The sequence below is a fragment of the Belonocnema kinseyi genome, chromosome 2 (assembly GCF_010883055.1).
Source record: "Belonocnema kinseyi isolate 2016_QV_RU_SX_M_011 chromosome 2, B_treatae_v1, whole genome shotgun sequence".
NCBI classification, from domain to species: Eukaryota; Metazoa; Arthropoda; class Insecta; order Hymenoptera; family Cynipidae; genus Belonocnema; species Belonocnema kinseyi.
Genome location: NC_046658.1, coordinates 106,016,941 through 106,043,087, shown reverse-complemented (window position 1 = coordinate 106,043,087; position 26,147 = coordinate 106,016,941). Strand labels below are relative to the sequence as shown.

The 26,147-nt window shown below is 28.0% G+C and overlaps 2 protein-coding genes across 3 annotated transcripts in view; one reads left to right on the top strand and one right to left on the bottom strand.

The window, feature by feature from the left end:
• Positions 1 to 20,141, top strand: part of LOC117168217 — a 30,913-nt gene extending 10,772 nt beyond the window's left edge. The window contains exons 3-6 of the mRNA XM_033353699.1: positions 1,417 to 1,855; positions 8,958 to 9,563; positions 13,536 to 13,677; positions 19,091 to 20,141. Coding sequence (XP_033209590.1) covers positions 1,417 to 1,855; positions 8,958 to 9,563; positions 13,536 to 13,677; positions 19,091 to 19,459 — 1,556 coding nt within the window. The 3' untranslated portion in view covers positions 19,460 to 20,141. The remainder of the gene's footprint in view (positions 1 to 1,416; positions 1,856 to 8,957; positions 9,564 to 13,535; positions 13,678 to 19,090) is intronic.
• Positions 20,142 to 23,293: 3,152 nt separating this feature from the next.
• LOC117167390 (cholesterol 7-desaturase) overlaps positions 23,294 to 26,147 on the bottom strand; it is an 89,192-nt gene continuing 86,338 nt past the window's right edge. For both annotated transcript variants that reach the window (XM_033352280.1, XM_033352279.1), the window contains one exon: positions 23,294 to 24,179. In XM_033352280.1, coding sequence (XP_033208171.1) covers positions 23,541 to 24,179 — 639 coding nt within the window. In that variant the 3' untranslated portion in view covers positions 23,294 to 23,540. The remainder of the gene's footprint in view (positions 24,180 to 26,147) is intronic.

Sequence of the window (26,147 nt, the reverse complement as noted above, 5' to 3'; positions counted from 1 at the left end):
TTTTGCAATATCCTGCTTTTTGGTTACAACTGAAATGGTTGAAAATTAATCTTGTTTAGTTAAAAATGCGTTTATTTGATTTAAAAATTCATCTTTATAGAAATATAACCTTTTTTGTATAAAAGCGCAACTGTAAGTTCGAAATTAATTAATTTGTTTGAAAATTCATCTGTTTTCGTAGAAATTGAATATTTTTGTGTAAAAGTGACTGTACGGTTGAAAAACCTTTTTTCTAATTCAAAGCTTTTCTTTACTGAAAAAATAAATTTTCCATTTTTTGTTGAAAATGTATATTTTTTAGTTAAAAATTCAAGTATTTATTTGAAAATTAATTTGTTTGTTTGAAAATTTATGTGTTTTAGTGAAAATTTAATCTGTTTTCAGTAAAAGAGCAACTGTTTGGTTGAAAATTCATTTCTTTAGTTGAAAAGTTGTTTTTCTAATTCGGATTTTTTTAGCAGAAATATAACTTTTCCATCTTTCTTTTTTGGATAAAATTGCAACAGTACGGTTGATAATTCATCTTTGGTTGAGAAGTCGTGTTTCTAATTCAACTTTTTTTTTAAATATTAAATATTTAAATATTGAATCATTAAATATTGAATCATTTTATTGAAAATTTAACTGACTTGTACAAAATTCGTCTTTTGGGCTTAAAAATGCACCATTTGGTTGTAAATGCAACTGTTTGGTTAAAAATAAATTATTTGTTGAAAATTTACCTATTTGATTTAAAGTTCATCTTTCTTGATTGAAAATTAACTTTTTTCATAAAAATTCATCTTTGCTGTTTTAAAAGTAAACTGTTTTCTAATGCATTCGACCTTTTTGCTTAAAGATTCAACTATTTGGTTGAAAATGCCATTATTCTTGGTTTATGTTTAATTTTGTTGTTATTGAAAATTCGATTATTCGGTTGAAAATTCATCTTTTTAAGTAGAATTAGTAGAGAATGCAAGTACAGTCAAACCTGGATTTAATGCCAATTTTGGGACTGAGAGTGACATTAAATCCTGAGTCTCGGAACTATTTGGTCTCTTTCTTGTTTCTCTCTCTGTTTTGGGACGTTTGAGTGAGCACCACATATCCTCGCGAAACGCCTCTCAACCATCCCCAGCGTGTGGCGTCAATTCTCAGGAACATTAAATCCAGAAACACTAAATCCAGGTTCGACTGTATTAGGTTAAAAATTGAATTATTTGGTTGAAAAATGCACGTATTTTGTTAAAACGTCATCTTTCTCGAAAATGCGACTGTCTTGTTAAAAATTCTTCCTTTTGGATTAATAATTCATATTTCTTTGTTGATATAAATAATTCTGAAAATTTTTAATCCCCGATGTTCATGTGTATGTAGAAAATGAAATGAATGATTGATAAACGAGTTATTTTATCCGACTTTTTACAATTGTTTCAGTGCAATTTCGGGAAATCCACAAGAATGGCTGGTTGAGACGAACAGACAAAACCGACAAGGAGCTGTGCAAATTTTGGGTTGCATTTTGCGTCCACGATGATTCGGAGCCGAGGCTTGAGGGTTTCGTTGATCAGAAACAGGCAACAACCCATTCTCCAGTGTGGGCGCATTCACTGCGGAATGTGCTGCACTTGTCGCCGACGCTCTGTGCAACACAGCGCAACGACTACGAATTCTGTGTCAATTTCAGTGATGATCGTGTTCTGAGATTGGCAGCGCCCACGTATCAGTCCATGTGCGATTGGGTGCAGGTGGTAACGCGAAAGCTAACAGACATGAAAATTCTCCGACCTAAGGAAAATGTCTATTCCAAAGGCCCGGAACGGATCGTTACCAGAGATCCCACGAGTCCATTGCCACCACCTCCTTCCACGATAGGGTATGACTTTTATTTCCATTTATTTATAGCACCAGTTTAAACAAAAAAAGAAAAAGAGACCGCAATTTTATTGCAACGTGCATGGGATTCATATCTCTTGATATTTCACAGCTAATATTATGTATGGAGACATGAGAATGACAGCTGGATAGGGACCATCTGGAGTTGGAAGTTTGTTACATTTAAAGTAAGAAATTCGAGGTGTCAACTTGAAATTTTCCTTGTCGATAGAGACCCGGACTTGAAATAATTGATTTTTTAGATGATTTCTTTCATTTTCTACAATAAATATTATTTTTACGTTTTTAAATAATATGACCGATTAAAAACTGTCAATGGGAAAACCGAAGCTCTCTCTAACATTTTTCTTTAAAAAATCATTTCAAATTTCTTAAAAAGCTGCTTTTTCGAAATCTTCAAAACTCTATATTTTGTTCAACATTTTTTCAAATCTTGTCAAGGTTTAAATTATTTTCGATTCTATTTAAAACCTCGAAAACTTGGCAGATCGTTTGATATAATTTCAAGGTTTCCAAAAATGGTTTAACATCCTGAAAAATTACAAAAATTGTCCCTAAATCTTCCAGATTCTTTTTTGACATTTTAAAATTTTCAAACGTTAAGATTAATCTTTTAAAATAAAATTTGAATCAGTTTAGATTATTTGCAAAATCCTGTTGATATCAGTAATTTCTTAGTTGCCGGGACCAACTGTTTATATTTTATTTTTCTCTTTGAAAGTTTGCAAAAGTTTACAAATTATAGTGTGGTAGCGAAATGTTAAGAACGTAATTATTTCCCAATATATCATTTAATTTTCGTTGCATAACTTTAAAGTTTTTATATAATCATCTCGTAAATTTGAATTTTCATTTAAAAAAGGAAAATAATTTCTTTTTTATTTTATTTGATTAATTTAGAACAAAAATATTATCTTTGACTTCGTAAAATAATATAACTGATTAAAAGAGGGTGTCTACTGTGCGGGAATTTAAGGAAATTCAGGAATAGTCCGGGAATTGAAAAAAAATCCGGGAATTGTGTTTGGTTTTATTTTTGATACGGGAAGTGCATTTCATTTCCTTATAATTTATCATTTTTTATTGGCCCCTTGAGCTACTTGTGCTACTTTTTTTCTTACTTAAAATGTAAGTTCTTAAAAATTATTTAAAAATATATTTTTTAAATAAATTGTAATATTACAATCATGAAAATTACGCTTGTCGCAGCCCTCGTTGCATTGTATGTATCCTTCTATCTTAAGAGTGATTTTATATTTATAAGCGGGAAAAATGCGGAAATTGTCCTGGAATTTCTTGGGCAAAATTTAGTAGACATCCTTTCAAGTTCTCAAAGAGAAAGATATAATCTTTCAATTTAGATTTTTAAAAAATGAAAAGAATGCCTTTTTCTAAAAGAGTCAAATTTGTTTTTAACTTTTATTTTTGAAGGTCAATTATTTATTTTTTTCAACACATGTTATGGGACAGGAAATTCTAGAAAGTTTGCAAATTAAAAAACTGGTCTAGGAAAGTCCAGGGATGTTGAATCTGTCAGGGAAAACCTGACAGATTCAAGGAATTTTCAATAAACTTAAGTTTGATTAATTTGCTTAAAATTCACAATTTTGTTAAAAAGTAATTCTTTTTCCTTGAAATTCAACCGTTTTTTCAAAAATCGTCTTTCTGTTTTTGGCTTAAAATTAAAATGACCCTTTAACTATACTTTTTTTGTTGTTCAAAATTTAACTATTTTGTTGTTGAAAATTTTAGTTTAAATTTTTTTGTTGAAAATTTAACTATTAAATTTAAAATTGATTCATTTTGTTAAAAATTAATCTTCGCAGTGGAAAATTGATCCTTTAGGTAGAAAATTCTTATTTAAAAATTCAAAATTATTTTTTTTTTCAACTCAGAATTTAAGTATTTTATTTTGTTAAGAAAATTTATCTTTTGTTGTACAAACTTTATATTCTTGGTGGAAAATGTATCTGTTTGCTTGAAAATTGAACTACTCCATTAAATTTTGTCTTTGTTTGGTTAAAAATTAATTTTTTTTACTAATAATTTGACTATTCTAAGTTTAAAATTGATCTGTTTTATGGGAAAATTCAACTATTTTGTTGTAAATTCGTTTTTTCAGGTAAAAATGTAATCATATTATTTAAAGGTTTATCTTTTTGGTTACAAATGTATTTCTATGGAGAAAAATTGAACTATATTGTTAAATATTATTTTTTCGGTTGAAAATAAATGTTTACAAACAAAAATTCAACCATTCAATTTTTAATAGAAAATTTATCTTTTTGGATAGAAATTTAATATTCATGTTTTAAAATTTATTTATTTTGTTGACAATTTAAATATTTCGTTAAAAATTTATCTTTCGCTTAAAGATTTGTCTGTTTTCATTGAGGATTGAACTAATTTGTTAAAAATTTATATTTTTAGTTTAATTCAACTGTTTTCGACTGAAAATTAAAATAGGCTTCGGTCGAAATATCAAACATTAAACTTGTTGTTAAGATTTAATTTTTCTTTGAACAAATACTTATCACTTTAGTTAAAAATTAATTGCTTTAACTGAAAATTTAATTCTCACACTTTTGCTTATAAATTTATCCTTTTAAGTTGAACACTCAACTATTTGGTCGAAAATGTATATATTTTACGTATGACTTACGTAATTTGTGGATGATCCGTTATAAAATTATGTATGACTGTCGTCGCTAAAAGTATTTAAAATAAATTTAGAAACAAACCCTTTTTTTCACATCAACATTATTGATTTTCTATATGTAGGATTTTTTAATACTAAAAAGAAAAATTTGGAACAATCAGGAAAAATTAAAAATTGATCAGGGAAAACTCAGGGAATTTTGTTTCAACAGGAAGCACAAAAGCATTTATTATATAGGCAAAAACTTATTACAGTAAATATTTATCACGTTGTAGGTTATTTTTTCAGCGCATAATGTCGCATAATTTTTTCGTAATTTCTCAGTATTCATCGTACAACATAAATATTTGAGTCGACATCAAGTCTTGTCCCTACTTATCCAGTTGTAATTTTCTTGTCCTTGTATACTGTATACAATTTTTACCATTTGCTTTCAATAAAAAATGAATATTAAATCATAGTAAATTTAAGGTGTAAAAATAATTCGATAACTCTTTAAAAAATATAAATTGGAAAATATATACATACTTGTTTTAAAGTTATTCAAAATTGTTACTGCAAGTCAATTTTAGCAGATACTATCTCCAGTGCCTTCACATGAATTTTACATTTATTCTGGCTGAATAAATTGCACTCACTACAAGAGAAAAGATCAATATTTTATGATTGACTTTTCTGGAAATGGAATACCTAGATCAAATAATGCGAATTGATTAAGTGATTCAACCATATCTTTCGAAGAAAATAGTTGAATTCTTAAGCAAAAAAGAAGAATTTTTAGCCAAAAAGTTGCATTTTCATTTTAAAAAAATTCTGCTAAAACAGATGTTGAATTTACTACCAAATAGTTACATTTTTATCCAAGAAAGATTAAATTTGTACTAAACCTGATGAAATTTAAATAAAAAACGACTTTTTTCAAGTTGAACTCTCATCCATAAAAAATTTCAGTTCATTTTTTAATAGAAAAATATAAATTTAAAAAAAGTAAGTTTTTTGCAAAATACTTAAATTTTCAACAAAACAGTAGAATTTTCCACCAAGCAGTAGCATTATTATCCAAGAAAGATGTTTTTTTTTAATAGTTCAATTTTCATCCAAAAAAGATTTCAGTTCTCTTTTTAACACCAATATATTAAATTTAAACAAAAAATAAATTTTCAAGAAAATGAGTTGAATTTTCAACCCAAAAAGACGAATTTTTACCAGAACAGTTGAATTTGCAATCAAGCAGATTGTCTTTAATACAAATTTTAATTTTTGAAGTAAATAATAAAATTTATAACTGAAAAGATAATCTTCAGGAGAAAGTTTTTGCCTCTTGTTATGCATTTGTCTGTAAGTTAAATTTTCTATTTAAAAAATGAGTAAATGTCTAGCTTCAGGATAAAGGCGTTACCTAATCTATCATTATGTTGATGAGGATTTATTCAAGTATAATTATTTTAAATGACTTTCTAATTTCATATTTAAAGACTCGATTTACACAAGGTTCCAATAAATAGTTAGTAATTTATGATAAATCTAGCAGTATATGGATTCGAATATGAAGTTCCTCTTAAATATCCAAAACATTATTTTATCGAAAATCATTCTTGTATGGTTAAAAAATACGCCTTGTCCAGAATCATGAAACTTCATTGACCATGGAAGTCGTCACCAAACGGAATTACAAAACCGTGCCTTTTGCGTGCTCTCTAAATAAAATTGTTCATACTTTTCACAATCACTGAAACTCGTGGATCACGGAACTGACCGAGAAAGACAAAAAAACACTTTACAAGAATAACATCGTAGTTCCCATATCAGTCGTGGGAATCTACATTTGTGAAACTTCAGTTTAGTATCATTCGGATAATGTATACTGGCGATTTTAATCTTACTGCGTATACCTGTCTAGTTTTTTCAACTATCGCACCAGCAGAAATTTTTGCGAGAAGACTATTTGGAATGAAAGTTTCTAATTCATCCCCCTAATGTTTTATATTTTCATTATAACCCTCCCCTATTTCTTAATAGAACCCCCACACAGTTATTCGGTGTTGGAAGGGGGACCTACGGTTTAAGGTGGATTCCAAACCACTAAGAAGGCTAGATAATCAGATGGAGTGGGTCTAAAGCTGCCTTAGCTTCCACGACCATTCGAAGAACCTGGCAAAAGATTACGATATATTTGAACGATAAATACGCGAGAAACTATAGAATGCAGAAAATAATAAGTAATTAATGCGTTGATCAGTGTATAATTTAATCAGATGAGCAAGAACAAAATGATCAACAAAACTAACATCTACTGCACAGAAAAAACGTGGAAGTACAGTAATGTTGCGTCTCAAGTAAAAGTGGGCATTTTTTAGAACTTATGCTATAAAGGAATTCTTTTTTGAAGGTTCCTTTTCAGTTTGTGGATAAACGATATATCTTCCGACGTTTTTAACTGCGCACGATCCGAAAAGCGCGAACTTACTCATAATCAACAAATACTATTAGTAATCATACAGATAAATATTAACAAATGTTTTTTTATTCTTTTTTTGTAAACAAATTAAATTGAATAATAGAAATACTTCAATTCTTTAAAAACTTTAATATCATCATAATATTGCAAGAGTATATTATATCATTTGGAATAGTACCGCGTTTTTTGGTACATGCGCAGTTGAAAACGTCTGATTTTCAACAATACCTTAAAAACTGTCACACTTAATTGGTACTATCTTCTTTTAAAGAATTACTAATGTCTATAATCTTAGTTTCTTTATTACATTTTTTCTAATTTAACATTATTTAATCTGAATTATAAAGTAGAATATGCATAATCTTGGAATTTTAAAATACCCTTAAATATTTCAAATTCATTGAAATATTTTGATATACCTGGAAATTTTTTGAATTTCTTGAAAATTCCTTGGAATCTTTAGAAATACAATAAAAACGTCAAAATCCCTTCAATTTGAAATCTATTTAAAAATCTTGGAGTTTTGAAATACCCTTAAATATTTCAAATAATTTAAAATCTGACGACATCCCTTAAAATATTTATAGTCTCTTTAAAATACCTCCAAATTATTCAAATCGATTGTAAAATGTTGGAATTTTATAACACCCTCAAACATTTCAAATTCTTTGAAATCTTTTGATATCACTTGAAATCTTTAAAATCTCTTTAAAATTCCTCGGAATTAAAAAAGAAATACAAAATTGTTTAAATCCTTCAATTTATTGAAATCTATTGAAAAAATCATAGGAGTCTTAAAATACCCTTAACTATGTCAAATTCTTTGAAATTTTTTTATATCCCTTCAAATTTCGTTATTCTCTTTAAGGTTCTTTCGAATCTTTAAAACTAACATAAAATCTTTTAAATTCTTCAAAATGCATTCAATTTGAAATCGATTGAAAATTCTTGGAGTTTTTAAATATTTAAAAATCTTTTATTACCCCTTAAAATATTTGAAACTTCTTTAAAATTCCTCGGAATATTTAAAAATACCATAAAAGTTTTAAAATCCTTCAAATCCTTTTGCATTTATTAAAATCGGTTGAAAAATCTTGGAGTTTTAAAATTCCCTCAAATATTTTAAATTCTTAAAAAAATGTTTGATATCCCTTAAAATTTTATTATTCTCTTCAATATTTTTGGAATCTTTAAAAATAACATAAAATCGTTGAAATCCTTTGAAAAGGCCTTTAATTTGAAATTGATTGAAAAATCTTGGAGTCTTAAAATACATGTCACTATTTTACATTGTTTGAAATCTTTTTATATCCCTTCAAATTGTATTATTTTATTTAAGATTTTTTGGATCTTTAAAAATACAATAATATCTTTGAAATATTCTAAAATACCCTTATTTTATTAAAATCGATTAAAAATTGTGCATTTTTAAAATACCCTAAAATATTTCTAATTCTTGGCATGTTTTTTTATATCCCTTGAAATGTTTAAGATCTCGTTAAAGTCCTTCAATTTATTGAAATCTTTTGAAAAATCTTTGGAGTCTTAAATTACCCTAAAATATTTCAAACTCTCTTCAATCTTTCGATATCCCTCAAAATCTTGGAAATCGTTCTGAAATTCCTTGGATTCTCTTAGTTTTTTTTTATTAAATTTTTCCTACCACAATATTAATTATTCTGAATTATAAAGTAAAATATACATCAGTTACTTGTGAAATCTTTAAAGTAAGTCAAGGCAGAAGTGGCCAAAAGTTTCTATCAGAACGGTTTAAATCCATATTTTTGGGTTCCTTTAGAAACCATTTATCAATTTGGGATTCCTTTTCAGCAAGAGAGGTTCCTTCTTGTTGCAGCTCCTTTGGAATCAAAAATTGGTCAAAGAAGAAACCAATTATTAGCAATAATATTGATATATGCTATCATTATTATAATGATTACAAAATTAGATTTGACATGGTTTTAGGACGCCAAGTATTCCGCGAACGTCAGGATTATCTCCATCAACGAGTGCCGCCAGTTCTTCCGGTTCAAGTCGGGAAACGAGTTCCGGAGCATCACCTTCAGTTTTTACATTCGATGATACAAGTGTGGAGGAGTCGCGGTTGCGACCAGGAACAACTCAAACACAAGTTCCAAGAACAACACCTCCTGTTCCAAGTCCAAGAATTCCTTTACCACCGACACCGACACCATCAACAACTACGACGACGAGTAATGAAGACGCGGCTAATTCGAGTTATGAAAGCGTTTTTCTTGCTTCTTCACATTCTCCTAACGATGAGAATATAATCATTTCCACAAATCCCGGGCGAAATGATGAGTCGAGCGATCGTTATGCTGCGCTGATGGAATACAGGAGTTCGGGAAACACAGAGACTGAAAATCCGGTTGAACAAACTAGGGAGGCTCGAGGAACCACACCTAATATCCGCAGGCAGTTAACGCTTAGAGAACAGCAGGTGATGCATCTGAGACGGGAAATGAGTCATCCTGCAGGTGTAAGGCTTCAGCTTGGAAGACGGGATTGTAAAGATGGGATTGCATTTGTGGACACGTTTGGGGCTGTTTGGTAAGTTTGATAATATTAGGTTCAAGGACCCACTACCCAACTACCCCTTGCGCAGCATAGTGGGCAAAAAATGAATTGTTTGGTTAAAAAAAACCCCACAGCCCACAAATATTGACCGATATGGACAAAACAAATTGGCAAAAATAAGCTGATCAGACCGAATCGATTTCAAATTAGGCAGGTTCTACACTTGAAGTAGCAGAATCCCTCGGGGATGAAATATGTTCTTTTTTAAAGAAAATTAGGTGATAGATATTTCTGTGATTTGAGAAAAACGCAAGTTATATAACTTTTGACCTAATTGAGATATTTAAGATTTATTTCCTAAAAGTCGATTTTCTCTCAAAAAAAAGCCTACACCTATATTTGTTCGCAACTTTTTGTTGAATTTGTACTATCATAAGGTAAATATTTTTTGAGTATTAATGCGGGCTAAATAACTTTTGTGTTCAGGAGAATTTTCTTTTCAGAAAATCGAATTTTCGTATTTTTCTTCCTTGCAACAACTGATACGAAAAACTTTTTACCGTTTCTAAGAAAAATAAAGAAGTCCAATAGAATAGTTTTTTTTTTATATGAACAAAGATTTGTAAAAAATATATCTTTTTTTAATAAAACATGTGAGGTTTGCCCCTTTTCACAGAAATTGCCCATGTGTTTCTGGTCCTTTAACTTGTGTGTTTTTTAAACATTTTTTATATAAATGAACAATTGAAATTCAAACATGTCTTTATTCATTGTTTTCTATCTTTCTGTACTAGTTTAATGTCTGCAAATTTAGATTCATAATAATGGGTACGAATCGAAGAATACATTTAAATACCAAACGAAAAGTGTGTCCTGATTTTGAAACTGTGCACAGAAAAGAAATGTATAATATAGTTAATAGCGGATTGTAGTGTTTAAAGAAATTGGCTGTTGCGCTACAACTGCTGTTTCCCGAAAGAAATATTGAATTTTTTTATTTTTCTCGGAAACGGTGCAGGATATCATAAATGAGTAAAGAAAAATTTTTTTAAACTTAAAAAAATGTAAAATTATGGAAAATCGTAGAAAACATTCTTTGATTATTATATAATATTAGAACTTCTTTAAGTAATGTTACACCATGAAACTTAGGCGTTTTCAACCATTTTCCTGTTATTAACGAGCACCGGGAACGCCAAATACAAAAATTTCCTTTTTTTTTCGACACATTTGTTTATTTATAAAAAAATTGAAAGCCTAATTCCATCAGCTTTTTTGCCCAAATCGGTCATTATTTGTGGGCTGTACGTTATTTTGAACCAAAAAAGTCAAAGTTTTTTCTGATTACAATATGTTACTTGCTTTTATGATTTGAAAATTTTATAAGGTGTACTGTCACAAATTTCTGTGACCTAAAATGATAATAAATAAAAATAATAAAAATTTTCTATAATAGATTGTAACAACTGCTGCATTTTTTTCAGATTTTTAATTCATCTATTTTTTATTTTATAAGCTTACGACATTTTTGACTTTTTTCAAGAAAAATATTTCAAAATTGTTCCTTTTTAATTTGTGTTAGTTATTGGTTGAAATATCCAATTCTATGTGTAAAAAGTAAACAAATTCTTAGGTATTTCAATCGTAATGCTTTGTATAATTTCTAAATGAAAGACTCAATGGTCGATATATTTCAATAAATCGAATATAACTCAAAAATTATATTAATTTAGTCGAAAAGTTGTATTGAAAATTTCTTAAAATAATAACAAAATGTCAAAGTAGCACTATTATTAATAGCTATTTTTCTTGAAAAACACTTCTAATTTTCAACTGATGAAGAAAAATAACTACTCAAGTTCAAGAATGTTATTGAGTATCGTGTTAAGAATTCATCATAACTCTGGTAGAAATTTTGGGAAAGAGAATTAATATTTGTCTATGAAATCTGATAATTATTCTCGATCTGATAATTTCGGATCGAATCGAATGCAGATCCTTAAACAGCTTATACAGAATAGTAAACTGGAAATTTTCGAATATTTTTCGTCAATTTTGAAACTAACAATGCTTTTGTGTGAAACATTTACAAGTTATACTTAAAAAACTTAAAATTATAAAATTTTCACGATTAAAAATTTTTTTTTGTAAATCAAATAGTGAAATAATCTCTGCTATACATGTAAAAAATGAACCGTTGCATTTTTTACTGGACAAAAATGTATGAACTGCTAAATTTTATTAAATAATTTAGTAATAGAAATGATTAAGGAGTTATTGACTGTTTGTAAATAATAAAAATGCTACTTTTACGGTTATTTTGGAATTCGATAATATTTTTCAAATTGTCGCTTAACCCCAACTGATATTGTCGAACTTGAAAATAAAATTTGCAAGTCGTTTGAAATCTTTAGAATCTTTGAAATCTGATGCATAACGCTTTTGTAAAATCTTTTGATTCTTTTTGAAATCTTAAAAATTCCTTAAATCTTTTTGAGATCTTTGAAAACTTTGTAAAATCCTCTGTACTACTTGAAATCGTTGTGAACTCTTTTTAAATGTTTTAAAATATTTTGAAATCGTTTGAATTCTTTGAAATTTGATGTATACGCTTTTGTGAAATATTTGTAATATCCATGAAATTTTATTAAAATTTCTAAATCTTTGTGAAATTTTTGGCAAGCTTTAAATATTTATGAAATCATTGAAATTCTTTAAATTTTTATAAAGTCTTTGTGTGATATCTGGATAGATGAAATCTGTTTGAAATCTTTTATAACATTCTAAAATATTTTGAAACCTTTTCAAATCTTTCTGAAATCTTTGTACAATTTTTATCAAACTCTTAAATATTTATGTAATTTTTGAAATCTTTGTGAGGGCTTTGAAAAGATGAAGTTTTTTTGAATTTTTTAAAAATCTTCTAAAATCTTTTGAAACCTTTTGAAATCTTTCCAAAATCTTTGATATCTTTTGCAAGATTTTAAATATATGTGTAATATTTGAAATCTTTGTGAGAGCTTTGAAAAGATGAAATCTTTTTGACCGTTTAAAAATCTTCTAAAGTCTTTTTAAACCTTGTTAAACTTTCTGAAATCTTGTGAAATGTTTCTGACATATTTTCAAATATTCGAAATCTTTGTGAAATAATTGGCAAGCTTTTAAATATTTATGTAATCTTTGAAATTTTTGTGAGAGCTTTGAAAATATGACTCATTTTGTTCTTTTTTCAAATTTTCTGAAATCTTTTGAAACCTTTTGAAATTTGTAAGAAATCTTGTGGGATATTTTAATTCTTTGTGAAATTTTTGGCAAGCTTTTATTAAATATTAATGAAATCTGAAATTCTTGAAAACTTTGTGAAATCTTCTGAAATATTCTAAAATCTAAATCTTTATAAAACCTTTAAAATCCTTAAAATCTTTGTGAAATCTTTCGCTATCTTTTTAATATTTATGTAATCTTTAAATCTTTGTGATATTTTTGAGAGAGCTTTGGAAAGATGAAAACTTTTTGAAATATTCGAAATCTTTCAATTATTTGAAATCTTTAGCAAGCTTTTATTTAACATTCATGAAATCTTTATGAAATCTTTGAAAGTTTTGAAATCTTTGTTAGGTCTTTGAAAAGATGGAATATTTTTGAAATGTTTGAAATCTTTGTGAAATCTTTGAAATTTTGGTGAGATCTTTGAAATTATGACATCTTTTCAAATCTTTAAACCTTTCGAAATCTTCTAAACTATTTTGAAACTGTTTGAAATCGTTTGAAATCTTTGAAACCTGATGTTCCAGGCTTTTAAGGTCACTAGATATCCTGTGTTAAAGGTCCTGGACCACGGTTTAAAACTGTTTTTAAATCTTTAAAAAATGGGCAATTCATTTTGCACCCATTCAAAGGAACTAATGGAATTAGATCTGGATTAAAACTGATTTTCTTTAACCTCAATGGATGTATTTTCTCTAGTATCTTAGTCGATTAAAATTTGATATTTTTTCGTTGCAGGGTAGCTGGATGGAAGCAGCGCGAGCATCCAATGTTACATAATTTTTTACACGTTGGTGATTTGGTACTCAGCGTGGCAGGAGTTCCCCCAGCGGGGGCAGCCGCTGTTAAAAATATCCTTAAGAGCTGCACCACACCAAGGGTAAGAAGATTAGTATATTCAAATCCCAAAAAATTATAGCAAAGCCAATTTTTTTTTAATGAAGCATTCCTCCAATTAAAACTTCAGGCCTCACTATCTCTGCTAATTGTTACTTTTTGTTACCTTTTCGGGATATTGCTAATAAAAAAGACTCATATTCCGAACTATTTTATTTTTTTCTCAATAAAATAATAAATTATTACCGATTAATTCTTGTAGAACAAGTATTGTTCGTTAGTTTAACTTCTGATCAGTAAAACAGGCTTCTATAACATTGTGAAATAAGCCATAAACTTTATAAAACAAAAGAAACATTTTTGGAAATATTATCGTGTCTAGGATAAGAAAATTTGCAATAGCAGTACAATGAAGGATGTTCTAAGTGTTCCGTCAAGTTCAAAATTACTTAATTTTAAACTTAATTTATAAAATGGAAGCAAAGAGCCTATTGATTATTGCTACAAAATTTAGAAGTCGAAAAAAGTGAAAAAATGAGAAAAAAAATAGTTGAAGTAATAATGGTTCGTTTAACTGTAGCTACTGGCATATTTGTGTTTTTTCTTTTGCTTAATTTTAATTCAATTTAAATTTACAAAAGCTTATTATATTCTTTGAAAGGTTATTTACTATTCTGCTTGTCACGTCTTTGTGAAATATTGTTTAGCAAATTTTTTAATTAAAAAAAAAATGACTGCAAACAACTGTATGTATGATTTAAAAACAATATGATTTCGATAACAACGTGACGATTAGAATAGTCAAGATCGTTTAAAGGTGTAAATCTAACTTCAATAAATTAAAATTCAATGCAAATTACCTCAACCATTTTTTTTTATTTACGCTCGAATTTATCTTCTAAAATCTGTTGCAATAAACAAAAGGTCTTTTTTTTGTTAATTTTATAAGTGAAGTTAAATATTAAGTGATTTGGAATTTTACTGTACACCTAGAATATTCTTAATGGTTTAAAATAATTAAAAAATATTTTATCCCGTTCACCGAAAAAATCTTGAATTTCGAAATACACCAAAAATACACATTTTTATAGTTTGAAGATTCCTATAGTACTTTAAAATGTATTTTTATCTATAATTTACCTGATAAATGTGTCAGATAATTAATTAAGGTCGGTATCGGCACTATAGGGATCTATAAACTATAATAAATGTGTATTTTTTATTTATATACATTTAAAAACATTTTTTTCACCAAAAGGAAGATATTTAGGGGATGGCTTTTGCAAAACACGACAGTACATATTTTAATAGAAACACTATTGCCCATTTAAAAACTATTTTTTTTAAAAGTGTTACCTCCTAAATATTCTTCAACTTCCACATGAAGCACAGTAGGAGGAAATACACTTTTTGCGTTAAAAAAAGTCTAGAACTTTCGGTTTTGATCCGATTTGCGGTTTTTTCTTTTAAATTAATGTGCTTTAAATGAAACGAAGCCAAGATTTCGAATTTATTCATCTAATTTGTTCGTAAAAAATTTAAATTGTTATATTTGATCAAATATTACCAAACATATATCATTGTTAAGAATACTTTCAGCAATTGAAACGATCAAGGGAAACCCAAATCTCAAAATTCTTAAATTTAAATATTGTGGTACAAAAACTTTTTATATCTATGGCTATTATTAATTTTGAAGTTATTTTTGTACTTAAATATCATTCTTGCATTAATTCGAAGTGAAAATCTGATAAATAAACAAATTTAGAAGATAAAGAATTTAAAGCAATTTAATTTAAAAAAAGAAAAATTGAAAAACAGTCCAACATTGAAGAATCTGGACTTTTTTGAACAAAAAAAAAAGATCATTCGTTCCCACTGCGAGATGTTTAAAGTTATGTGATGTACAATAATTCAAAAATAATAAAAACAAAGAAACAGGAGGTACTTTCTTTTCCTTTTTGAAGCTGATATTTATTGTTTTTGCCCTTCTTACGTCACAATTTTTTTTATTTATGGATAGTATTTTACTTTTTTATGAAGAAAAAAGCATTACATTCTTTCGATTGTCTTCTGAAACTATGAACTTTAGAAACTACATTATTAAGGAAAGAAGTTTTTTTACGACTGGAATATTTTTCTGTTATCCACCACCATTATTGCAGAAAGAATTTCAATTTATTACAAATAAATTAGTTTTTCTTCACGATTGCAAAAAAAAAACAATCTTTTTCTCCTAATAATGTATTTTTTTAAGTTTAATTTTATATAAAAATTGAAAAATACATTTTATTCACAATAAAGTAAAATACTTTCCATAAAAAAAGTTTAGCGAAAAAAAGTTGTCTAAAATGTGTTTTTAAATAAAAATATGAGAGGATTTGAAATTGTAATTTTCAAAATCCTTGGTTCCTCGGATCGGGAACATTTTTCTTTTATGTGAAAATTAACTTTTGTTTCTTAAATATGTTGAAAGGTATTAGAATTTTTTATAAAAGAAGTCAGAATGAAGACGTATTGTTAATTATTTGAGAAGATATTGCAAAAATAGTGCAAATTTTAATTTTTTCAATCGAATTTAAATATGATCTAACGTAATAAAAATTCTAAACAAAAATAGCTCCTGCCTAAGGTGGCGTTATGAGAAATTGGGCCATGATATGAAATAAAAATTCAAAAATATAAGGTAAAAAATCTAGTCAACGCATTGCATTAATTTAATTAACTTTAAAAGAACTTAAATAATCATCTTTAAACATGTGGTACGTCACTGAGGTTCGTAAACTTTAGAAACGAAAACTTACAATTTTCAGTTTAAAAAAATGGTTCAAAACAGTTTAATTTGGTATCAAATTATTAAATTTTAAACCATAGAATATTAATTTACAACAAAATGTTATCTTTCAAACGGTAGGATGAATTTTCAACAAAATAGTTTAAATTTTAGATAAAAAAATCATAGTTTTTAACAACAAAAAATAACAAATTTTCATCTGAAATTTTGAATCATCCGCGAAAAAAATGATTTTTTAAGAAAGCTGTTACACTTTTAACCAAGGAGTTGAATTTTCAACGAAAATGTAATAGTTAATATTTCAATCAAAAAAGATTTTAATTAAAAATAAAACAATTGGATTTAATCCACAAAAATAAAATTTCAACAAAACACTTGAATCCTCAACTACAACTGATTGATTTTTACCCAAGCAATTGCATTTTTAACTATAAAGATTTATTTTATAACAAAAAAGACGAATTTTTAAGAAAATATATAAATTTTGTATTAAAATTGAGAATTTTTGAGTCAAAATAACATTTTTCTGTAAAAAAGTTGAGTTTTTAACAAAAAAGATCATTTTCATTCGAAACAGATTAATTTTTAATGAGGCAATGGCTTTTTTAACCATAAAAGATTCAATTTCTACAGAAAGAGATGAATTTTCAAACAAAGAAATTGGTCGCATGTTCAACCATGAAATATCAGTTTTTCACAAAATTGTTAAAATTTCAACAAATTAATTCAATTTTTAACAAAAAAAAGAAGATAAATCCTAAACTATTTATTGGGTTCTAATAATTCGGTTCGTATTTAAGTTGGAAAACCTGAAAAAGAAAACAAGATTTTTGGATTGAAAATATTTTTAATTCTTGAAAAATCTTATGATACTATTTTGATCCTATTTTTTTTCAAATTTGTGACACGATATAAACTATTTCTGATCTATGAAGAGAGACCGAGGCCTACAAATATATTTTGTTTCATACAAAAAATGAATATGAATTTATAATAGTTTTATTATCATTAATTTTTTTCTTTAAAAAAAGTTTGTTTTGGTTCATAAACGTTGCGAACTTTGGTGATATTTGTTATACTCGTGATCAGCAATGTATTTTTTATTAATATTTACCAATCCAGTCTATGATATTTTTGGTATTTTATTTCGGCAAATTAAAAAGGTCATCTTTAAATTATTCAAAGGAAAAAAATGTTTTTGAGAAAAAACCAGGAGTTTCAAATTGCCTGATCCGAATTTAGTTTTAGTAGAAAATATGTAGGGAACAGTTAAACGGGGTAATTTCGAAAATATGGGGGAAAAATTCGAACACCCCTAAATTGATATGATAAATTGCTGAAAACTGTTCAAAAAATCTGGAATCAGTTTAAGCTTTTTCTGTAATTTAACCCTTGGTTGCACGGTGATAAGAAATTTATAATCTTAAAACCTCAAAAAAAAAGTTTGGATTTTAAAATTTTGATTAAATTTTTTTGAAATTCTTTCAGGTTTTAAATTAAGTTTGAATATTTTCAAAACTTTTAAATATCTCTTAAACCTACTTGACTTTTTCCAAAATTAATATTGGTTCAATTGTTATAAATGAAAATTGAACAATTTCACTAACAAGTTAAAAAGGTTTTAAAAGAATGTTGAAATGTTCAAATTCAAGATGGCGGTTCCGAAATTTAAAAAAAGAGATATATAAATTTGAAAATCTCTATTCGGGGCTTTTTGGGATCGCTGATTATGAATCTAAAGTCAAAATTTTGAAATGTTCGAATTCAATATCGCGATTCAAAAATTAAAAAAAGAGATGTATTTGAAAATTTCTATTCGGGGTGTTTTTGGGGTTGCTGATTACGAATTTGAAGTTACAATATTAAAATTAAAATTAGTCGATCAAATATAGTTCACATCGATACGTAAATCTTCAAAATTTTATATGAGAATTTGAATATTCACTTTCATTTTGATAACGTATGCATTCGTGAAATTTCCTTTTTTTTTATTAGGAATCTGATATGAAAATTATAAAATTGAAAATAATTAGTTGAAACAGTGTTGAGGTATTTTCATATTTTTCTTTATACTTTTTGTTTGCAAATGTGAACATACGTAATAATTTCTTTTTATAATTGTTAACAAAATGGTTTTTACAATTATTTCATAATTCCGTATATTAATTCTTCTACTAATTTATTGCACACATGTGACCGTTTGCGAAGAAAGTGGCCTAATGCGAAATTCTGACTTCAGACTCATAATCAGCGACCTCAAAAACCCCCGAGTTAAAATTCTCAAGCAAATTCACTTAACAGAATAATATGTGCATCAAAGGGTTAAACTATCAATAATTTAGAGGTGTCCGAATTTCCCCCACATGTCCAAAATTACCCTGGTTGACGGTACTTTCCTGTGGTTTTTATTCAACAATTAACCCAGCTTCTTATGTAAAGAAAAGTAAACAAATAAACATTCCACTGTTTTATATTTTTCGCTACCTTTTTTTTTAGGCAGAGGCTACTTTTCACTACTTTAGAAAAAAATGATAAAGCATTGCGAAGCCTGAAACTCGTTTAAAAATAAAAAAATGTTAATTTATTTATCTGGATCGAGATTTTCAATTGTTATTAATCGCATCAGTTCTGTCAGTCTCATCTACAATTCCGATTAACCTAGGTCGAGATGATCGTGAAGAGATTGCCACACGCTCGAGCAGTGACCTTGACAAGAAGGTCAGAAGGTGACGATTTCGGCTTGGAAGTTAATGGAAACGAAGTGACAAGAGTTTCTGGAGCAGCACTTTCACATGGACTTCCTTCCTACATTCCTGCTGCCGATCTTTCAGCACCTCTCGGTACAACTGTGACCTGGTCTCTCACTGAGGTAAACGGAAGACCCTTAAATATTTTCGAGGGTGGCGCTCAAGAACGCCTGGGAGCTGTCGGTCGTGACATTTCCATCGTCCTACAGCCCACGGATCTTGTCTCTTCTCTCCGGAAAAGATTACGAGCAATTCGGAATTACAAAAACTTTGTGGTACAGTGAAAAGTTGTGTCCTGTGATTTTCTACGGAATTTTTTTCAGGGACTCTTTCTGTAACAGAAAACTCAGTCTGTCAAGGACAGACTCAGAAGAGAAACTTGCAACTTTCGGAATTTTTTTTCTGGATTCATGCTTGCTAAGGTGCTTTTATAAGATGCGTTTTTCAGCCATTCCCGAGAAAAATGTTAGATCAGGCGGTAGCGCTTGGAGCCTGTAATCGGAAAGGCCGGGCTCGATTCCTGATGTTGGCATTTTTTTATCTGTTTTTTTTATTTATTCTAAATTTTTATTTTATTGGAATTGTTTACTAAATTTATTTAGATGAAATTAAATATTAATTTTGAACAATTTCAAGGCGGACGCTGGATGGGGAAACCCGGGAATTACCTGGAATTTCACAAGATATAATGCAATTTAAAATAATGTCGATTTTCAACTGTTTTTAAATGTCAAGTTCAATTATTAATTTTTTCCATTATGGCATAATTCAGTTTACAGCGCATAATCTTTCAATCTTTTAGTCTAAACATGATCCATTTTAGGTGTTCATTTCGAAGTGTACATTTTCAATGTAAATAATTTTAAAATGCAGTTTGGAAGACTTAAAAATTAAAAGCGTTTGAAGTTGAAAACTTGGGATAAAAGACTTTTTAAGCCGAACGACTCTAAAAATAAATAAATTAATTATTTTGAAAACTGAACTGTAATTCGAGTTTTTAAAATCGAAAAATAATTAAACTTTTTCAATTAAAAAGCCTTAGTAGTTAAACAAATATAAAAGTCTGATTGAAATTTTATAAACTGTTTTTAATTTTTAAACTTAAAATCCTATTCAAATATTGTTTCAGTCTAAAGGATTCAATTTTTAATACATTTGATTTAAAAAAAAATTAATTAAGAAAAAATCAATTTCTTAATATCAAGTAATATTTGTCTGTTCCTTTCGAATGAGCAATCTAATTTTTAGAAAGTTTCAAATATAAAAAATCAAATATTCAAAAACTGAACAATTTGAAACTTAATTGTTTGAAACAGAAAGCCTTGAATCGTTCAAATTTCAGAGAGCAAATTTAAACTTTAAACATTGCAATTTTAATTTTTCTTTTAAAACCTTTTTAATTTGTTAGTGAAATTGTTAAATTTTCATGTATAACAATTGAACCAATATTACTTTAGGAAAAAGTCAAGTAGGTTTAAGAGATATTTAATAGTGTTGAAAATATTTAAACTTAATTTGATACCTGAAACGATTTAAAAAAATTTTAATCAAAATGTTTTTTTTTAATTAACAAATAAAGTTTTGAAGCTTTTTAAGGATTTTAAAGGTTTTAAGATCATAAAAAAATTGTCTTGATTTTTATCGGAATTTTTAAAATGATTTTCCTTTTTGAAGAATAATATTAAGAGACTGTTTACAAAGATTTGAAAAAATTTATACATAAATAACAATGGAAATATTATTAATTTCGAAAAATTCGTGTAAGATTAAGAGGAATTTAGAAGTTTTGAAAAGATTAAAAAATAACTTAAAACTTCAAAGATTATAAACTTGTTTTAACAAAATCTAATTTGTTAAGACTTCGGACAAAAAATTCAGAAGCTTTTTAAGCATTTTGACAGGATTTTAAAGAATAACAAAATTTATTAAGATTCCTAGGCAAATTGAAAATTATTTTCTATATTTAAAAATTATTTCTAAGAGAATATTTTAAAATATTTCAAAAGATTTTTAAAATTGTCCAAAAATAATTTAGAACATTTTAAGCGGTTTTTTTTTTAAATTTGCAGGATTAAAAAAATTTAGGAACAATTCAAATAATTTTAAAAATATATTTAAAAGTTTAAACAAATTTGACTAATAATTAACATTTTTAAAAGATCCAAAACAATTTAAAGGAAAATGTAGCTTTTTGTAGATTCCGAAATAAAATGGTGAAGCTTTTAAAGAATTATGAAATGTTTGAACATAATAATAAAATTTTCTTAAGATTTTTGGAAAAATTGTAAATAATTTTTCATTTTGAAAAATGCATTTTAAGAGAATGTATAAAAAGATTAAAAAATTTTTTTTGTTGAAGAAATAACAATTGAACAATTATTGATTGAGATAAATTCAAGTGAGCTTCAGTGTAATTTTTTAAGACATCGATCAAACAATTTAAACACTTTTAACCATTTCTAAAGGGTTCAAAAGAATATTTTTTTTCAAGATTCCAGAAAAACTGAAAATGATGTTTTATATTGACAAATTAATTATAAGAGAATATTTATAAAGATTTAAAAAGATTTTCAAAATTGTTAAAAATAAATCTGGAATATTTTAAGGCGATTTCTTTTGCGGGATTTAAAAAAGATCCTGGGAAAATTTCAAGTAATTTGAAAAGATACCAAAATTGTTTTAATTAAATGTGGACATTTGAAGATTATGAAATAAAATTTGGAAGCTTTTTAAGAATTGTGAAATGTTTCAAGATAATAAAAAATATTATTTTTTAAATCTTTGAACTGTACAATTTATCATTTATAATTTTGCATTTTAACGACTTGTAATTCAAAAAAATTTAATTCGAAAGCGTTGAAACCTTCCATTTTATACGTCTAAGTTATTGAGCATTGGAATTAACCATTTTTTAAGCTTCAAATTAAAAAAAAATTAAATCAAAACAGTTGAGTGGAATTTCAGTTTATTAATTTGCAGCTCAGTTCATCCTAATTTTTTTGTTAAAAAAACATCACTTATTACTCTAATTTGAAAATATTAATATAATAATAATAGAAAATCTCTTTTATTTATATTCTGTTTTTATGTCATTTACTTTTACTGTTTATTTATTTTTCAATATTTATTTTACAATATTTATTTTACAATATTTATTTTATTCCTGTTATACAATTTTATATCGTATGAAAAGAGTAGTAGCCAAAAGATCAATGTTCAATTGAATAAAGAAAAAAAAGCGTTTCTTGGAATGAAAGTTATGAGGGTTCGAAAACCCCCTATTATTTTATAGGAAAAAAATATTTAAAAATTAATATTGTGGCTTGATTTAAACCAATTTAATAATCAGTAACCGACTATTAAATACCGTCTACCGCCTAATCTAACCATGAGTTGAAAGACTATCACATCGTGGTTCATGAAACGTGTGTAGATTTTTAAAAAGTTGTTTGTCTCGACCTGGTAATTAACTATTACTGGGAGGAGCATGAATCAAAAAAAAAAAAAAAAAAAAAAAAAATCGAAGCTTGTCAGTCGTTTTCTTTTCTGAATAATTGTTAGTTCTCCCGGCAGGTTATTTGTCTTCGCCGATGATTGCGACGGTTGCTCACATTAAAAAGTCTGCTCTTACTTATCTTTTAAAAATTTGATAACCGAGGGAATCACTGTCAGAATTTCATTCGAATTTCTCAGAGAAATGCAGTCGAACCTTTAGAGAGTAATTTAATTGCTATGAGATGACAGTTGGGTAAATTCCTCTCAAGTCCAAGAAAGCAAAGCATGCCCTGTGATAATGAAGATGTACACATGAATACGTTGCGCCACGTCCAACCCGAGTGATTAGAACGAGGAAATTGCCGTTTTTATCGAGATTTTTTACACTTATCTAAACCGGAATTTCCGAGTTTTAAGACAAACCACGCCAGGTACTCGGACGCTCGACGTAATATTCAATAGCAATGTTAAGAAAAGAAGTTTCTTAAAATGTACACAAACCGACATTAATGAAGTGAATTATACGTTCAGAATCTTTTTAATAAATGAGATGTTAACTCTAGTGCACGTGTATTTTTGTCTAATTAATTAGTTTCATTTAGGTATAATCAAGAAGTTTAGCCTCAAGGAATAAAATACTTTTTATTTCACGTGAAAGTATGCTTAAAAATATATTTACAGTGGAGTCGTAGAGACGAATCGCAAGCGAATCTTGATGAAGTGATAACCTAGCTGAGAATGGTAAATTTGTAAATATAAATAGGTGGGATAATTCACTGCATATTTACAGCCATGACAGAAATGATCAGTTCTCTCGGTCAAATCACATTGAGAACAACTTGTAGGGAACTAGAGAAAAATGATTGATGACTACCATGAGAGACTCTCCGACGCCGATTGAAAAGTGGGACTATTGGCGGAATAGAATTGCGAAAACCATCTGCGGAAGTCGAGAATGGTACGATCCTGTTTCACCAATACCGGCGTTTTCGCGAATGTTTTGTTATTCCAGACTTGTAGATCTCTCTCGAACATGACAGTTTCTCCAATCATTACGACTTTGGCGTAGAGACCGAGGAATCTTGATGAAAACATGAGATGTGTTATGCGCTGCAAAAGAGGCTCGACGGGAGTAACTGTTTGCAGAATGCATAATGGACCCCATCTACTGTCTAGCCGCAACTCCACGTATCCAGGTCCAATTTGTACTGCTTCGACTGATAACTGGAGTATTTTATACTTTTCGAAAAGTACGAGACTGTGCTTTAGGCGAAGTATTGCTTTATGCCTATCATTAGTTTCGGCGTTTTCCCTTTCTGCAACTACATTTGGTAAGGATGTTGAAGTACTTGTGATATCCTCTTCAGTCTTGCACTCTTTTTTACAGGCGATCCACACTGCTTCAGTCCAAGAGTGTCTCGCTAAGTTTGGAAATAAATCTTGTAGAAACATTGCTGGTCCATGCACGGAACTGAGGTGCGCCTGGTCTGCCCCATTTTCGGGAATATCCTTTAAAAATAACAAATACATAAATATATATATATATATATTTAATTTGCAGAATTCCTGTAAATAAAATCAAGAATCCAACGAATAAATTTGGACAACCACCATAAAATGTTCATATTGCATTTTGAAAAAAGATAAAAAAATTTTCCTAAAAAAAAAAAGAAGAAAACCATTATTTTTTTGGACAAACATAAAAAAGAGGAGAGAAAAATGAGAAAGCAACCAACAAAATCCCCTCTTTTTCTTTTTTCTATAATTATCATATGGCAATGAAAAAAACATTCGTCTTGATTCTCAAATACAGGGAGACGGCGTCGCGGTTTCGTTGCAGTCCCGAGCGAAAAATGTTTGTGGTTTGGCATCCGAAAAAGTAAAAAAAAATGTTGATTTTTTTATTAGAAAATTCCAGAAACATTTCCTATTCCTTCGAACATTATGGCAAATTTTGTGGATCTACAGTTTTTGCTAGTGAATGATAATAAAAAATTATAAATTAAAAAAAAAAAAAGTTTCGCTCAATTTAGAATTTTTCGAAAATGGCCAAAAAATATGTTTTATTGTATTGAGCCTTTACACACATTTTTGAAAAATTTAAATATGCCGAACTTGAAAATTCTGCAGCTTCAATGAAAGAAGCATACTGTATTTTTTTTGGAAAAAATTGTTAGTTATGTTTCCAGCGTTCAAAAATGATCAATTTTACGTCTTTTTCAACGATTTTGACAACTTGCTTAGAGCAAGCTTTCAGAATCAAAAAATTATGGTGCTATTACGACAAAACGATATTTTTGTAGGAATAAGCTGGTGGAATCATTTCATATACATACCTCTCCCCTGGGGGGGGGGGGGGGATTTGTCACAGGTATCCCTTTTTTAGCTAATAGCTAGTAAAGAGTTTAGGAAAGAATTTTTTATATGTATAGGGGGGGGGGGGCACATTTTGTATGTCCATATATGTAATAAAAAAATATGCCCCCAATAAATCTAAAAAATTCTTTTCTGATCTCTTTACTAGTTATTCGCTGAAAAACGGGACACCATGGACAAATCCCCCCACCCCAGAATTACCACCACCCCATATGGGGGGTATGTATATACAATGATTTCATCAGCTTATTCCTACGGACGTATCGATTTTCCGTAATAGCTCCATCATTTTTTGCGCCTGTAAGCTCAAAACAAATTTTTTTTTTAAAAACGCATAAAGCGTAAAATAGACCATTTTTACACGCTGGAAACACAACTAAAAATTTTTTTGTTTCAAAAAATAAAATACAGTATGTTTCCTTCATTGAAGCTATAGAAATTTCAGGTTCGATATATTCAAATTTTTCAAAAATGTGTGACGAGAACAGAAGATATTAACAGATTAAAAAAATTTGTTTTTTTTTTTACTTTTTTGGGATACCAACCCACACATATTTTTCTCTCAGCATAAACAATTCGACTAATTTGATCAATTTCACTGTGTCCTACTGCTCACATTTTTCTTGCCTTGATCAGGGGTATAAGTGCCGAAACATTGGTGATTATTTTTTACAATTTTTTTTATTGTGATTTGGTAATAGTAAAAATAAATAAAAAAGACAAAAGAAATAAAAAAATAACAAAGAGAAGGAAGGGGGTTGGCTGTCTACTCATTTTTCTATTCTTTTATAGGAAAATCTTTATCTTTTTTCAAATTGCAATAGGAACATCTTATGATGGTCTTATTTATTTGAATTTCTTAAATTTTAAATAATATATTTATAACTTCTATGAGAACACATTTTCACCATTTCCAGGAAAAATAAAACGATTGAACGAATGCTTTAGTGAATCACATGGTGACCGCAGGACCGGAAAAATGGGAAATGACCAGGAAATTATTTTTTGACTGGGAATTTTACAAATTTGTCGAAAAAAATCTCTTCAAGCTTGATTTCAACAATTTTTTTAATAAATAGAGTTTTGATCTTTTTGAATTAT